The 15612-nt window shown below is 40.1% G+C and overlaps 1 protein-coding gene across 1 annotated transcript; it reads left to right on the top strand.

Annotated features, from left to right (window-relative positions):
• Positions 1 to 5236: 5236 nt before the first annotated feature.
• LOC106582877 (red-sensitive opsin) lies at positions 5237 to 7508 on the top strand. Its single transcript, XM_014166455.2, has 6 exons — positions 5237 to 5339; positions 5636 to 5932; positions 6102 to 6270; positions 6360 to 6525; positions 6663 to 6902; positions 7113 to 7508. The coding sequence occupies exons 1-6, from the start codon at positions 5237 to 5239 to the stop codon at positions 7209 to 7211; spliced, it is 1074 nt and encodes a 357-aa protein (XP_014021930.1). The 3' UTR covers positions 7212 to 7508.
• Positions 7509 to 15612: the final 8104 nt, after the last annotated feature.

Genomic DNA, 15612 nt, shown 5'->3' with positions numbered 1-15612 from the left:
TAGAGCCTTGTCTGGCAGCGAAACAGTTCATTCAGCCTCATTTACAGCCTTTAAAAAAACATAGCTGATATGGCCGACTTGCTGAAACAAATGTGGTTTCTACTGACAATTGAGATGTACAAACTACGGCATAAGGGGACGACAAGCGAATAAGAGGCAATCCGTAATTGAGATTAAGACATTAATGAGTGAGCTAGGATGGACGTAGCCAATATAACTATTTGTTCAGCACTTTTGAAATGTACAGCGACAGAATTCAGAACAGCCGTTCTTACAGTGTTCTCCCTGTACACCAAGTCAGAATTGTAGGATAAATAAATGGGGCATATAAGCAGACAATGAAAACTCTTACAATATTCAATGATTACATTTCTCAAAAACAGGTTATAGGCTACATGTGCACCACCAAGTCAGAACAGTAGGCGAAATTAAGAGGTGAAAATATACCAAATTATTAGGGTGAGGCACATGGGCTACTAACAGCTTACTGCACAACATAAACTTAATATTACTTTCTTAGCTGTAGTATGCATATCCCCCTGACATATTACATAATTTATGCAGCAGCATACAAGACATTGTTGGACTCACCTTGTTGTGCTGTGCCCACTTCAGGAAGGTAGCACGGCAGTCCTTTGTGGGCAATTTCTTTTTATCAAACTTTGTCATCAAAGTCTGGCATTCTCTAGATTTATGGTGCTTTCAAGACAACTGGAAACTCGAAGAAGAAAAGAAAGTTGAATCTTTATGACGTCAGTGCTCTTCAGGTCATATCTCTAGAAAGAGGCCCGAGTTCCCGATTTACAATTCTGAGTTGGATGAAAGTTCAAAAGGTATTTTCCCAATCGTAGCTCGTTTTTCCCGAGTTCCCAGCTGTCTTGAACTCACTAAAGTCAGATTTTGCAGTTCAGAGTTAACAGTTGTTTTGAGCGCGGCACAAATCATGCTTCATTGACAGCATGGCCAAAGTTGAATGTTTATAATTTTTAACTAGGAAAAGAGACCCTTAATCTTAGACTTGGGACTACACAGCCACTCCACTGAATTGCAGGCTAGTGATTGCTTTGCAATACTTGCAGTTAGCCACTGATTCCTTCCGAACCACTCATTGTTGAATTTTGCGATTTCAAGCTTGTTGTGTAATGTTTATGTCCAATGGCCGATGAGAACCGATATCTGTAATTTCTCTTCATTATTTCCCTTCATATGATAAGGATTAAAAAGGATTTGCCAGTAGATTGTCGACTTGATTCATGATGATGACTGCTAGCTAAGATTGTGAAAGTATGATGTTGACATGATCAGTCCAATCAAAGCTACTGTAGATAGAACGTGATTTGATGTAATTTTATCTGTGGCCAATGACCTTGAGCCTTCTTGAATGGGCAATTCTAATGTAAATCTATGGCAGCATCCAAGGGGCTTGAATTTTCAAGCTCTACCCTTAGACTTGGTGGTGACGTAGTGTCCCCATGAATGACAGAACAATGAGCCAATCACAGCGCAATGCTCCGTATTTTCTGCTGGCTTGCCCCACCACCACAGAAAGCACTGAGCTAGGCTGAAACACCTGCATTTTGGAGCTCCCTTACTCAAGAAAACAAAAAAGAGACCATGTTTGTATGCAGCTTTATTAACTCAATGATATATATATATTTTTTTACCCCTGTTTGCAAACTGATATGTGACACATATTAATGCCAAAATAACATGCAAAACATGCAAGCCCATTTGCTAAAAATGTGGGGTTCAAAACAGGTGGGGCTCTGCACCAGCGACTCTGAATGACGGGTCGCCCATTGTGTTCATATGATATCTATGTGAGAGTGACTAACAAAATCAATGGGGGCCTCCTGGAGGTCAGGTCCGATGAGCACATGCCCTGCATGCCTGGTTGGTAATTTGCTAATGACAAGATTTATATAGCTGGCTAGACTACATTTCCAAGCAATCCCCCCAAAAATTGCTGACATGAGCTGGTGGAATGTGGTTAAGAAAAGACAATCAAGTCCATGCCATTGCACAAATTATTACATGGCCCCTGTGCCAACTTTGCCCTAATTCCTTGAATGCCATAATCCTTTCAAAAGACCCAAAGGATGGTATATAAGCCCTAGGGTAGTTGAGAAGAATGGATAGGACTTCAGCAGTCAACTTCAGGAACTCCTGTTAACCAGTCCAGGATGGCAGAGCTAGGAGTGTTTGCTGCCAGGGGGCATGATGGTACAATGAGAGAATCAGGCTTCGCCTACGCTAACAGCAATCACACCGAAGGTACAGTACATTTTGTACAGTTTAGTGCCTTGGTTGATATAATTTGGTAGTATTGAAAGAGCCTAATTCTGTGCATTCCCCAAAATATTGTAGTTATTGTAGATTTACAGAGGGTAATGGTCAAAGGTGGGACCAAGTCATTGTTTTACAAGTCACAAGTAAGTCTCAAGTCCCAAGTCAAGTCCCAAGTCAAGACAGGCAAGCCCGAGTCAAGTCTCAAGTCAAGTCTCAAGTCCTAAACTTTGAGTTTCGAGTCCTAAACAAGTCATAATGTGGTCTTCACCAAATGTAATACCATTTCATATTTTTAACAAGAGTAATAGTTAGTATATTACATTTACGCAAATCATGAATGCTTTTAAAAAAAATATGTATTTATTACTTTCTAAATAAACTCTATATTTCTCTATATTTCAAGAGTTGATGCGCTGCACACTTTTTAAAAATAGCATAATGTTTTATATTTGGCCTTGGGGAGGGTATCAAGTCAGTTCGAGTCAAAAGGCTCAAGTCCAAGTTAAATCACGAGTCATTGGTGTTAAAGTCAAAGTCGAGTTGCAAGTCATGTGACTCGAGTCCACACCGCTGGTAATGGTTTCCTTTTAAAACTAAATTGATCTTGCTAAAGGGCTTTTGTTGCAGTGTAGTCTTGTATAAGTTATTTAACAAACAGCAGACCTGCCATTTGTAACTGGCACTGGCAGTACGCACAATACATTTGGTTGTATAATATTTAAAGACTTTGAATAATCTTCGTGGTCATTGCCTCAGTCTTCACCAATGGCCTGGAGACAAGTCCTACATGATTACTCTCATGATTACATGCTGCTTCCTCCTCCTGGCCGTGATCATTTTCTGCTACGTTTTCATGTGGCTGTCCATCTGTGATATTTAAAATATACTATACTGTAGCAAGCAACTATGTTGTTCAATACAGTAATGGTCAAGTGTACCTTTTGGAAATGCATATTACAGGGGTAAATCGAACCATTTGCTATTCCTTCTGAATGGCCACAGGTTACCGCACAGCAGAAAGGCTGAAAATGAAAAATGAAGTGTCCAGGATGATTGTTGTCATGATTATCACTTTCTGTGTATGCTGGGGACCTTATACCTGCTTTGCTGCGGCTAACCCTGGGTATGCTTTCCACCCTCTGGCCTCCGCAATCCCTGCCTACTTTGCCAAGAGCACCACCATCTACAATCCAGTTATATATGTCTTCTTTTTTTTCTTACCGATTTCATGTTACAAAGCTCTAACAATACACATTTTTCTAAATGTTTCACAAATGCCTTTCTTGTGTACATTTATTTTATTTTAAAAAGTATCAGATGACGACGTGTTCGCTCACTTTGTAGATAGACATTCAATTTCAAAGTCTTCTTATGTTTAATTATTCCTCTCTCTCCAGTTGCACCATGCAGCTCTTCGGCAAGGCAGAAGATGATGGCACTGAAGTGTCTACATTAAAAACAGAGGTTTCCTCTGTGGCACCTGTATAAACCCCAGACAACCTCTTGGAAACAAATGTACAGTACATCCTCTTGTGTTTCTTAAACAAATAATTTCCCACAACTTTTTAGGAGATTATTAAGCTTTAACTCATGTGCAAACCTTACCCACAAAACCTAAATTGCTATCAGTCTTTGGAGGTTTTTTTTATCCATAGTTTTCGAAATAACCAGAGTCATACTATAGCTATTGTAGTGGTACATTATGGGAATATGTGTATATATAGTACTACTATCAATGTCTCTTCAAGTGGCAAAGAAAAAGTTGCCATCTTGGAAGGCATTCCCTTCACTCTTCAGTGGCTAAACTAGACAGCATCACTATTAAGGAGAACTGAAATGAACTGCCATTGGAAATCTGATCATTTCAAAACTATGTGAACAATTTGGTTTCAAAACCTCTCATTTTCAAAGTAACTTGTGAGGTAAATATTTTGTAGCCCTCTTGCAAAAACAAACAAAAAAAGAATACATGTAAATAGACAATTGCGTATATATATATACAATGTATTTAACAATGTTTTTTTTCTGCTTAAAATAAATGTCATGCATGCAGCAAAATGAAAATACCTTCTGGTCTCACTTTCTATGTTTTTCAACTGTTTACTCAATGTTTATTCACTGCTACCTGTTATGAATGATTGTTTAAAGACTAAACTCACATGACACACCCCATATGAACTCTCTTGTAAAGCGGATAGGATAGAGATTATCTCTCCAATCAGCCTAAAGAACCAAAGTGATCCACTTTCCTCATTATTGGTTTGTATTTACAACAGTAAAAGCTTGAGCATAGAATGAAGTAAATGTAATCAGTGTCTGATTGTCAAAGACTACTTCCCTTTTTACTTCTTTATAGTAAAACCATTTGTATTGTCAAAATACATTTTCTCTAAGAATAATTGTTAAGTCAACTATTTTCTTGCATGAAGAGGATAAGCAATTTCGCCTGAATGCAACACCAAAAGCACTTCTTATCCAAGAAGGATTAACCTTAAATTCAAACCTTGGTCATCAGTTCTTCCGGGTCAGCATACAGCAATTGAACTTTGTTTATGTGTGTGTGTGTGTGTGTGTGTGTGTGTGTGTGTGTGTGTGTGTGTGTGTGTGTGTGTGTGTGTGTGTGTGTGTGTGTGTGTGTGTGTGTGTGTGTGTGTGTGTGTGTGTGTGAAACCATTTCTGATTTAGATTTTAATCTCGATGAGGACATGGCTGGTATAAAACCCCACAGATTGGGGTACACCATTTTGTTGGTTGCTAACACCACAACAGGTGAAGAGCAAGAGAAGCAAACCAGAAGACAGAAAAAGCTGGCAACAGGTAAAGGCAAAAAACACAACTGTGGCAACAAACAACTGGCAAGGTGAAAATTTTAGAACAATTTAATGACTGAAAGGGATATAATATATTGTCTTCTTGATTTGCATATTCTTCAGATTCCTTCTCAGAAATGGCAGAGGTTTGGGGAAATGCAGCTTATGCAGCCAGGCGACATAACGAAGAGACAACGAGAGAATCGTCCTTCACCTACACCAATAGCAATAACACCAAAGGTGGGAGAGAACAAGCAACTGCTTCTGCCTTGATTGCAACTTCCAATTCATATATTTTATTTTATTTAAATCATGAGGTTATGTTTCCTGTATGTATTGATGTTATATACAACATAGATGGCATAAGTGAAATTGTGCTTCATACATAATAATTTTAATGAATGAATATTATTGATGTAATTTACATTGCTTTTGCATCTTCACTGATCATTTAAAAGCATGTAGCTCATCTAACCAGGCACTTGCACCTGTCATTTTCTCCTTCTTACAAAATGATTGAATCTTTTTTCACTCAGATCCCTTTGAGGGCCCCAACTACCACATTGCTCCAAGATGGGTGTACAATGTTTCAACACTTTGGATGATCCTAGTGGTCATCCTCTCAGTCTTCACCAATGGCCTGGTACTGGTGGCCACTGCAAAATTCAAGAAGCTCCAACACCCTCTCAACTGGATCTTGGTTAACCTTGCTATTGCTGACATCGGGGAGACACTTTTGGCTAGCACCATCAGCGTTATCAACCAGGTTTTTGGCTACTTCATTCTGGGACACCCAATGTGTGTCTTTGAGGGATTCACTGTCTCCACTTGTGGTAAAATGCAGTTTTACATGGACAACAATTTGATATAATATTTAACAAGGAAATTCTACATTTCTACATAGTGCTGAGAAATAGTAATTGACAGTTGCTAGAGCACCATAGCATAGTGACAGTAATCAGAATGTCTCTTTTGTCTAATGTATATGTAAATCTTATACAGGTATTGCTGCTCTGTGGTCTCTGGCTGTCATCTCCTGGGAGAGATGGGTGGTGGTGTGTAAGCCTTTTGGAAGTGTCAAGTTTGATGCCAAATGGGCCATGGGAGGCATTATCTTCTCCTGGGTCTGGGCTGCTTTCTGGTGTTCTCCCCCCATCTTTGGCTGGAGCAGGTGGGTATTTCTCTTCTTATTTCACAGAGGATTCAAGTTCAAAACATGTCATTATTTAACCAATTTCTCTCTCTCTCTCCCTCCACCAGGTACTGGCCTCATGGCTTGAAGACTTCATGTGGACCTGATGTCTTCGGAGGCAATGAGGATCCTGGAGTCAAGTCCTACATGATTACTCTCATGATTACATGCTGCTTCTTCCCCCTGTTCGTGATCATCTTCTGCTACATCTTCGTTTGGCTCGCCATCCGTGCTGTAAGTGATATTTTAAATATACTATAATGTAGCAAGCAGCTATGTTGGTAAATACAGTAATGGTCAAGTGTACCTTATGAAAAGGCATATTAGAGGGATAAATCTAACCATTTGATATTCCTTCTGAATGACCACAGGTTGCTGCACAGCAGAAAGACTCTGAGTCAACACAGAAAGCTGAGAAGGAAGTGTCCAGGATGGTGGTTGTCATGATTATAGCTTACTGTGTATGCTGGGGACCTTATACCTGCTTTGCCTGCTTTGCTGCGGCTAACCCTGGGTATGCTTTCCACCCTCTGGCTGCCGCAATCCCTGCCTACTTTGCCAAGAGCGCCACCATCTACAATCCAGTTATATATGTCTTCATGAACAAACAGGTAAATCGTAACAAGATTCTCAGACAGTTTTTTTTCTTACCGATTTCATGTTACAAAACAATACACATTTTTCTAAATGTTTCACAAATGCTTTTGTTGTGTACATTTATTTTATTTTAAAAAGCATCAGATCACGATGTGTTCGCTCACTTTGTAGATAGACATTCAATTTCAAAGTCTTCTTATGTTTAATTATTCCTCTCTCTTCAGTTCCGTACTTGCATCATGCAGCTCTTCGGCAAGGCAGAAGATGATGGCACTGAAGTGTCTACATCCAAAACAGAGGTTTCCTCTGTGACACCCGCATAAACTTTCCATATTCATCAAACTGATCTGGAAACAGACATGTATGAAAGGAAACTAAAAGGAACTTCTCTACATTGAACTTGTATGTATGTTTTGCTGCCATGTGTTTAATCTATTTCCAAAAGCGAGTACAGGCTCAAAACATCCTTTGAATCAATGTTGATCTGGGGAGAATTGTACATATTCATTTGTAGATTATTTATACCACACTGAGAATTGAGCATGCATAAAATTGTTTGTTCATTCATTAAATTTCTGCCATGAAGCAAACCTTTATTTTAGACAGACTTGCAAATACACAACATTTATAAAAATATATATATTTGTATGTTATGTTTTCATTGGACTGTTTTATGATGAAAATAAAATATGCAGCAAACTGGAAATGACCATTTTGTTTTATGTTGTTTATATTACAATACAATAACCCATGATAACCCCCATCTGCTACCTTCTCATAGTAAACGGAAACGATATCATATATACAGTATACAGTATATAGGATTTTTATTTACATCAAAAACATAAATGTGAATCAGAGACGGACTCTGATACAATTATGATAATTTCATATCTCACAAACAAGCACACGTCATTTTTCAATTCAATATCAATACTGAGATGGTACAACATCAGTTAGAATTGAATGTGAATGCGTGTTTTCTAAATAGCTCATTTGGTATGGAGTCTGTGTATGTAAAGGATTATACAGTGACATTGGATTGGTCATACCCATTGAAGTAGCAATAATCTTGACCTTAGGAATTAAAGTGGATGGAAATGTGACCCATACTGGCCGGTTAAGTCACTCCTTATGCAAGGATGCTTGATCTGAAAAGTCATCAGGTTAATTCCCCTTTCGGACACGTGTGTCCAAAAGAACAAAGCCCTCAAGCTTCAGACAAAAATGGTCTGGTCTGTTTACCAGGCAGTGGTCATCTTAACTCTCCTCAACAGCTGCAAGACCTGGACCATCTACAGTCGCCACATCCATAGCCGCAGGAAGTAGAGGGGCTGAGGTGCAGCACTCCCTTGAAAAACCTGGATAAAAAAGAAAATAAATGTTTTTCACAAAAGTAGTGCACTGGGCCTTTAATAGTCCTTTTCTTTGTATGGTCGACTGCACCGGGGCCACTGCTCTACAAGGTGCTACAATGATCAAATAAAGACTGTAATGAAAAAGTACAGCATTAACCCTACTCAGATGGAGGACACACGTAGCAGTTAGACGTCTTTGTCTTGTCTTGTCCCGGATATATATTGTTTTTCTTCGTGTATATATTTTTATATTTTTTATGTCAATTTCAACATAGTCTCCTGCAACCCTCCTCACACAATGTGGTATGGATCTGCTATTTTTTATACTTTAGAACCGGAACCCCCGACAGAAGCTAGCCAGCTAACTAGCAAGTAGTCAGTTAGCCACTGCTAGTGGTCATCATCGTTAACTCGGACATCAGCCAGCCTCAGCCCGGTCAATTCCTGCCAGTCTGCACATTGCGATATCAACCCAGAGCATATCGGACTGCTTTTTCTCTACCACATCTCTGGATTCCTACGGCAAGCTCTGAACCTTTACACCGGATCATCGCAGCTAGTTTGCTGCTATCTGAGTGGCTACTCCTGGCTGACGTCTCTGTCCCAAAGCAAGCACCAGTTGGCCTGGAGCTAGCCTGGAGCTAGGCCCATCTCCCAGCTAGCTGAAGAGATCCATCAGACAATTCCTGGTCTTCAATACCTCTTTTGCCAATTGGCCTGGACCCTTTGCTGCTGACGTAACAGTTCGAGGGGGTTTCAACAGGCTCTTCCGTTGCGACGTCCCCCTGAGGCCCATCTGCTAGCCCCGGCCTGCTAGCTGCCTGAATCGCAGTGTCTCCAGCTCCCTAGCTACTCACTGGACCCTATGATCACTCGGCTACACATGCCTCTCCCTAACGTCAATATGCATTGTCTATTGCTGTTTTGGTTAGTGATTATTGTCTTATTTCACTGTAGAGCCTCCAGCCCTGCTCAACATGCCTTAGCTATCCTTTTTGTTCCACCCCCTCACCTGGCTTAAATGGTGCCTCTAGAGACAAAACATCTCTCATCGTCACTCAATGCCTAGGTTTACCTCCACTGTACTCACATCCTACCATACCCTTGTCTGTACATTACGCCTTGAATCTATTCTTCCGCGCCCAGAAATCTGCTCATTTTACTCTCTGTTCCGAACGCACTGGACGACCAGTTCTTATAGCCTTTAGCCGTACCCTTATCCTACTCCTCCTCTGTTCCTCTGGTGATGTAGAGGTTAACCCAGACCCTGCAGCCCCCAGCATCACTCCCATTCCCCAGGCGCTCTCATTTGTTGACTTCTGTAACCGTAAAAGCCTTGGTTTCATGCATGTTAACATTAGAAGCCTCCTCCCTGAGCTTGTTTTATTCACTGCTTTAGCACACTCCGCCAACCCAGATGTCCTAGCCGTGTCTGAATCCTGGCTTAGGAAGGCCACCAAAAATCCTGAAATTTCCATTCCTAACTATAACATTTTCTGATAAGATAGAACTGCCAAAGAGGGCGGAGTTGCAATCTACTGCAGAGATAGCCTGCAGAGTTCTGTCATACTATCCAGGTCTGTGCCCAAACAATTCGAGCTTCTACTTTTAAAAATCCACCTTTCCAGAAACAAGTCTCTTACCATTGCCACTTGTTATAGACCCAACCAAAGCCCCCAGATGTGCCCTGGACACAATATGTGAATTGATTGACCCCCATCTATCTTCAGAGTTTGTACTGTTAGGTGACCTAAACTGGGACATGCTTAACACCCTGGCCATCCTACAATCTAAGGTAGATGCCCTCAATTTCACACAAATTATCAAGGAACATACCAGGTACAACCCTAAATCCATAACCACGGGCACCCTCTTAGATATCATCCTGACCAACTTGCCCTCTAAATACACCTCTGCAGTCTTCATCCAGGATCTCATCGATCACTGCCTCATTGCTTACGTGCGTAATGGGTCTGCGGTCAAATGACCACCCTCAAACACTGCTGCGAGCAGGCCTTTCTAATCCACCTGGCCTGGGTATCCTGGAAGGATATTGACCTCATCCCGCCAGTAGAGGATGCCTGATTGCTTTTCAAAAGTTCTTTCCTCACCATCTTAAATAAGCATGCCCCATTCAAAAAATGTAGAACTAAGAAGAGATATAGCCCTTGGTTCACCCCAGACTTGACTGCCCTTGACCAGCACAAAAACATCTGGTGGTGTTCTGCATTAGCATCAAATAGCCCCCGCGATATGCGACTTTTCAGGGAAGTCAGGAACCAATATACTCAGTCAGTTAGGAAAGCTAAGGCTAGCTTTTTCAAACAGAAATTTGTTTTCTGTAGCACCAATTCCAAAAAGCTTTGGGACACTGTAAAATCCATGGAGGATAAGAGCACCTCCTCCCAGCTGCCCACTGCACTGAGGATAGGAAACACTGTCATCACCGATAAATCCAAGATAATCGATCATTTCAATAAGCATTTTTCACCAGCTGATCCTAAGTTTTCAATAAAAAGAATCAAGAAGCCCAAGGAATGGTCAGAGAGGGCACTTCCTGTACAGAATCTTGTCAGGTTTTTGCCTGCCATATGAGTTCTGTTATACTCACAGACACCATTCAAACAGTTTTAGAAACTTTAGGGTGTTTTCTATCCAAAGCCAATAATTATATGCATATTCTAGTTTCTGGGCAGTAGTAATAAGCAGATTAAATCGGGTACGTTTTTTATCCGGCCGTGCAAATTCTGCCCCCTACCCTCAACAGGTTAATCTAACCACACTGTCTGATTCCAAAAAGGCTTTACAACGAAAGCAAAACATTAGATTATGTCAGCAGAGTACCCAGCCAGAAATAATCAGACACCCATTTTTCAAGCTAGCATATAATGTCACAAAAACCAAAACCACAGCTAAATGCAGCACTAACCTTTGATGATCTTCATCAGATGACACTCCTAGGACATTATGCTATACAATACATGCATGTTTTGTTCAATCAAGTTCCGGTGAATTTACTAAATTACTCACGATAAACGTTCACAAAAAACATAACAATTATTTTAAGAATTATAGATACAGAACTCCTTTATGCAATCGCGGTGTCCGATTTTAAAATAGCTTTTCGGCAAAAGCACATTTTGCAATATTCTGAGTAGATAGCTCGCCATCACGGGATAGCTATTTTGACACCCACCAAGTTTGGCACTCACGAAACTCAGATTTACTATAAGAAAAATTGGATTACCTTTGCTGTTCTTTGTCAGAATGCATTCCCAGGACTTCTACTTCAATAACAAATGTTGTTTTGGTTCAAAATAATCCATAGTTATGTTCAAATATCCTCTGTTTTGTTCTTGCGTTCAAGACACTATCCGAACGGTGACGTGCGGACGCGTATCGTGACAAAAAAAAATCTAAATATTCCATTACCGTACTTCGAAGCATGTCAAACGCTATTTAAAATCTATTTTAATGCGATTTTTCTCGTAAAAAAGCGATAATATTCCGACCGGGAAACGTCCTTTCCGTTCAAAGACTCAAAATCTAAAATGGACTCTTCACGTGCACGCGTGCGCACGTCTCATTGTTCTCAGATCAACCACTATCCAAATGCGCTACTGTTTTTCAGCCATGGGCTGCAAAGTCATCATTCAACGTTCTGGCGCCTTCTGAGAGCCTTAGGAAGTGTCATATCCTTTGTTTTCAATAAAGAGAGTGTAGAAGGCCAAGAAATGGTCAGAGAGGGCACTTCCTGTACAGAATCTTGTCAGGTTTTTGCCTGCCATATGAGTTCTGTTATACTCACAGACACCATTCAAACAGTTTTAGAAACTTTAGGGTGTTTTCTATCCAAAGCCAATAATTATATGCATATTCTAGTTACTGGGCAGGAGTAGTAACCAGATTAAATCGGGTATGTTTTTTATCCGGCCGTGTCAATACTGCCCCCTACCCCCAACAGGTTAAATAGCTATTGAAATTTTAAAAATGTGATTTGTCACTATGTTGACGGTCCCTAACTGCTGTGGGTGGAGGTAAGGAAAACTACAGGCGAATAACCATCGAATATCCAACCTGTAACTGTCTTTACCTCGGTGTTAGCTAGTAACATGCTATTCACTGTCGGACAATTTCAAATAGACTAGTGCGCTGCAAGCCAGAATGTAGAATACAATTCAATATGAATTTCACCTGCGACGCTGCTGAGTATGGCAATACACCAGAGGTGGTAATAACAGCTACTAGCTAGCCTGTTGTGATCAGTGGACACCAAACTACCAGCCAGCTGATCACACTTTGGCATAAACTGTAAAACCTTGACACAACTTCAGAAAACCTTCTTTTTTTTTTACAGAAACATAACAGTAGTTAATGAACTGAGAAGGGTCTCTGCAGCCCAATATAATAATAGGTTTCGACTCAATGTGAAGTAGACGCACTACACATTTTGTATACTGTAGGCAACTAAGTTATAGCTTAGACATGCTAACATCATTGGCCATATCTCATGTTAGTTTTATTTCAATTGGAGGGAAAAGATGTACAACTGACTGACGCTCAAGAAGGGAATAGAAATTCAGAGCTGTCCATTGCATGACATCCTAAAGAGTATGGAAAACCAGAAGAAGTCCAGAAGAAAAGGGTGCACCATGATATAAATATTTGTTTTATTATAATTGTTCATTTCTGTCATGACAATAGCGCAATTCTGGTTCAAAGTAGATTTTTAGGTATTTAAAATGTGTTGCTTCTTTGTCATGATCAGCTTCAAGAGCTCCAAGAAAAGCAGAGGTTCTCAAGGGAACTGGAGCTGATGAACAGGAGGAGTCTGGACCGTTTTCAGAGATGTTCTTCAGCGACAAAGAGAGTTTGAGCAGAGGGTAATTTAACTAGTGTGATTATAGTCTGTTTGGTTAGTCAAGGAAGACCAGCTTTCTCAATGCTCTTTTTATCAATGAATGAGAGCTTGTCATGAGTGTTTTTGTGTTCTGTTTGCAGGAAACTGAAATGCAGTGTTTAGAGAAGCTTGTCAATTTTGAAAATGAGAATTCAAGAAAGGCGTACTACAGGGAATTCAAAAAGGTATGTTTTCTTTCCAGTTGTCTGAGTGTGCACGGTAACACTGCAGTATTGCGCTTGAGTGATGATACTCATTTATTTACATTACATTTCTTTACATGCAGAGGGGTATACTACATATGTCGCTAGATGTACACAGGCTTTTCTGACATTAGCTAGCTTCAGTTAGTTTCACATTCCAGCTCAGGCTGTACTAAGACGGTGGCTATTGCTCGTCCGCCTGCCGCTACCTCTAGCAGGCTTGTAATTGCGCGTTCATGTGGCTAGTCGAATGCCGAACTCTTAATTGAGACAAGGAAAAAACATCAATCCATGGGCGAGTCAATGCCACGTTTTCATTGAAAATGATGATGGACTGGGCGAGGTGATTGGCTTCTATCCCTGCCATAGTTGTGTGGCATGAAGGGATTCCTGTCAAAAAGAGTGAGCTTATTCAGCAGCTCTGCCACTGGCAAACAATACACTATCACAGTTTATCACATGCAGCTGTTCTATCATTATCTCTTGTCCATGTAATAAGCAATACGTGGGCAAAACCAGTAGACAGATAAGTACACATGTTATAGAACACAAGAGTCCTGTAAAGAGAAATTACCCTAAATCCCATATTGCACATAATGCTTGTACTATGTTCTGTACTATACAGCAGATAAAACGTTCACATGGGGTGGTAATCTTGAACTTAGTCTTCTCCAGATAGAATGCAGGTGGTTGTTTAAAAACTCCACCCATCAGGCATGAATTAAGAATTGTTATTGTGTGTTTTCTGTAACTGGTACATTACCTCATTGGTGTTCGATACCTCCATCTAGTGGTAGATCTTGCTCCCTACCCTTACAATCCTGTATTATTTATTCTGAGGAATTATTCACATGGTATATGTAAAAGCAATAATTCATATTTCTCTCACCGCTTTTGTATATAATGTCGATCGTACATTCTATTGTAGGAGGTACTGATTCATAGTTTGACAGATGTGTTTTCTTGCTTGATCATGTGCCATGCAATTGCCCTTTAAATAGAAGCCAGGTGTGTGTGCTGACGATTTACACTGATGATGGCCTGAGGCCGAAATGTTTGTTTTGACCTTTCATTTATACCCTTGATTGCACCATGATATTTATTAAAACATCTTTACTTTGCATTCAGCCCTCTATTGGATTATTCCCTTTTTTGACAGTGTGCCAGTCTCCATCTTTTACAGTATTCTTATTTTGACTCCTACCCGCCTGGAACAGACACTATTCAGTAATAAGGACCCTAAAAGAGCGCAAACGGCCTCTTGTAATTTTTGCCAAAATCAACATGAAAGAAAAGTTATCTTGCAAATTCAGCTGCCTATGGTATGAAATAGGCTACTAGATGTGCCGTCTGTCTTTTATTGCATATCTTTAATGCCGTCTTTGGTGTGCTTATCAAATACATGCTTATCAATGCACATGAGTGGGGGGAAATGATCACACTTCCTCAATTCAAATATTATGGCGACACTAGACCAAAGATGGTTTGGTATGGTTTAGAAACTTGGGAACTAAGCTCGAGTTATCACCTATACATGTTGAAATACTGTATCTTCACGACTAGAATAAAAACCTCCAGGATTCTATCATAACTGTCAATTTATATATATTTAAGAAAATTATTACAGGGGGCAGTTTGGAGAAAGCTGATCCCATCCGAATTGTCCACTGGAATAACGGGAATTCTGGAGTAATAATTACGTAACCAACGTTCTCTAGTAATACTAGTCCCGTGCAAATAGGTCTTTGGTCACGCGTATGCGATGCGTACATGTGTCACGTAAAGAGAGCAAGGGTTGAGGGAATATGGAGGGATTTCGGTAACAGAACTTTTGAGTCAGAAATGGCTGTAATTTATGTTGCGTGATAAACAATTTGATGTTCTGTGGTGGTTGCTGCAGTAGGGAGGTAAGCGAGAACAGGTGCTAGTTAGTCACTCCATGTCTTTTTTTACATTTCTTATTTTTTTAACACAGCTCAAAGTCTGAGCCTGACCTGGCATAATCAATTGCTTGTCGGACCCTCTCTAGTCATTTGTTTGTCTTAATTATTTAATCAAACTGTGCTTAAAGCATCCGACAAGTTCAGTGAATACACATTTAAAATGTCAACCAATCGATTGGTCAGGAGATATTTTTTGGCGGACAACCCTATACTGAACACAACCCAGATGATCACGTATCGTTTCATTTTTACAGTAGTATTATAACTTGGGCTGGGGCCCACTTCAAAGTCCTTTGATGAATTGAATCTTCATATATCTT

The sequence above is a fragment of the Salmo salar genome, chromosome 22, assembly GCF_965601325.2.
Source record: "Salmo salar chromosome 22, fSalSal1, whole genome shotgun sequence".
Lineage (NCBI taxonomy): Eukaryota > Metazoa > Chordata > Actinopteri > Salmoniformes > Salmonidae > Salmo > Salmo salar.
The sequence above is the reverse complement of the archived record's forward strand: the minus strand, read 5'-3'. Positions and strand labels throughout refer to the sequence as shown.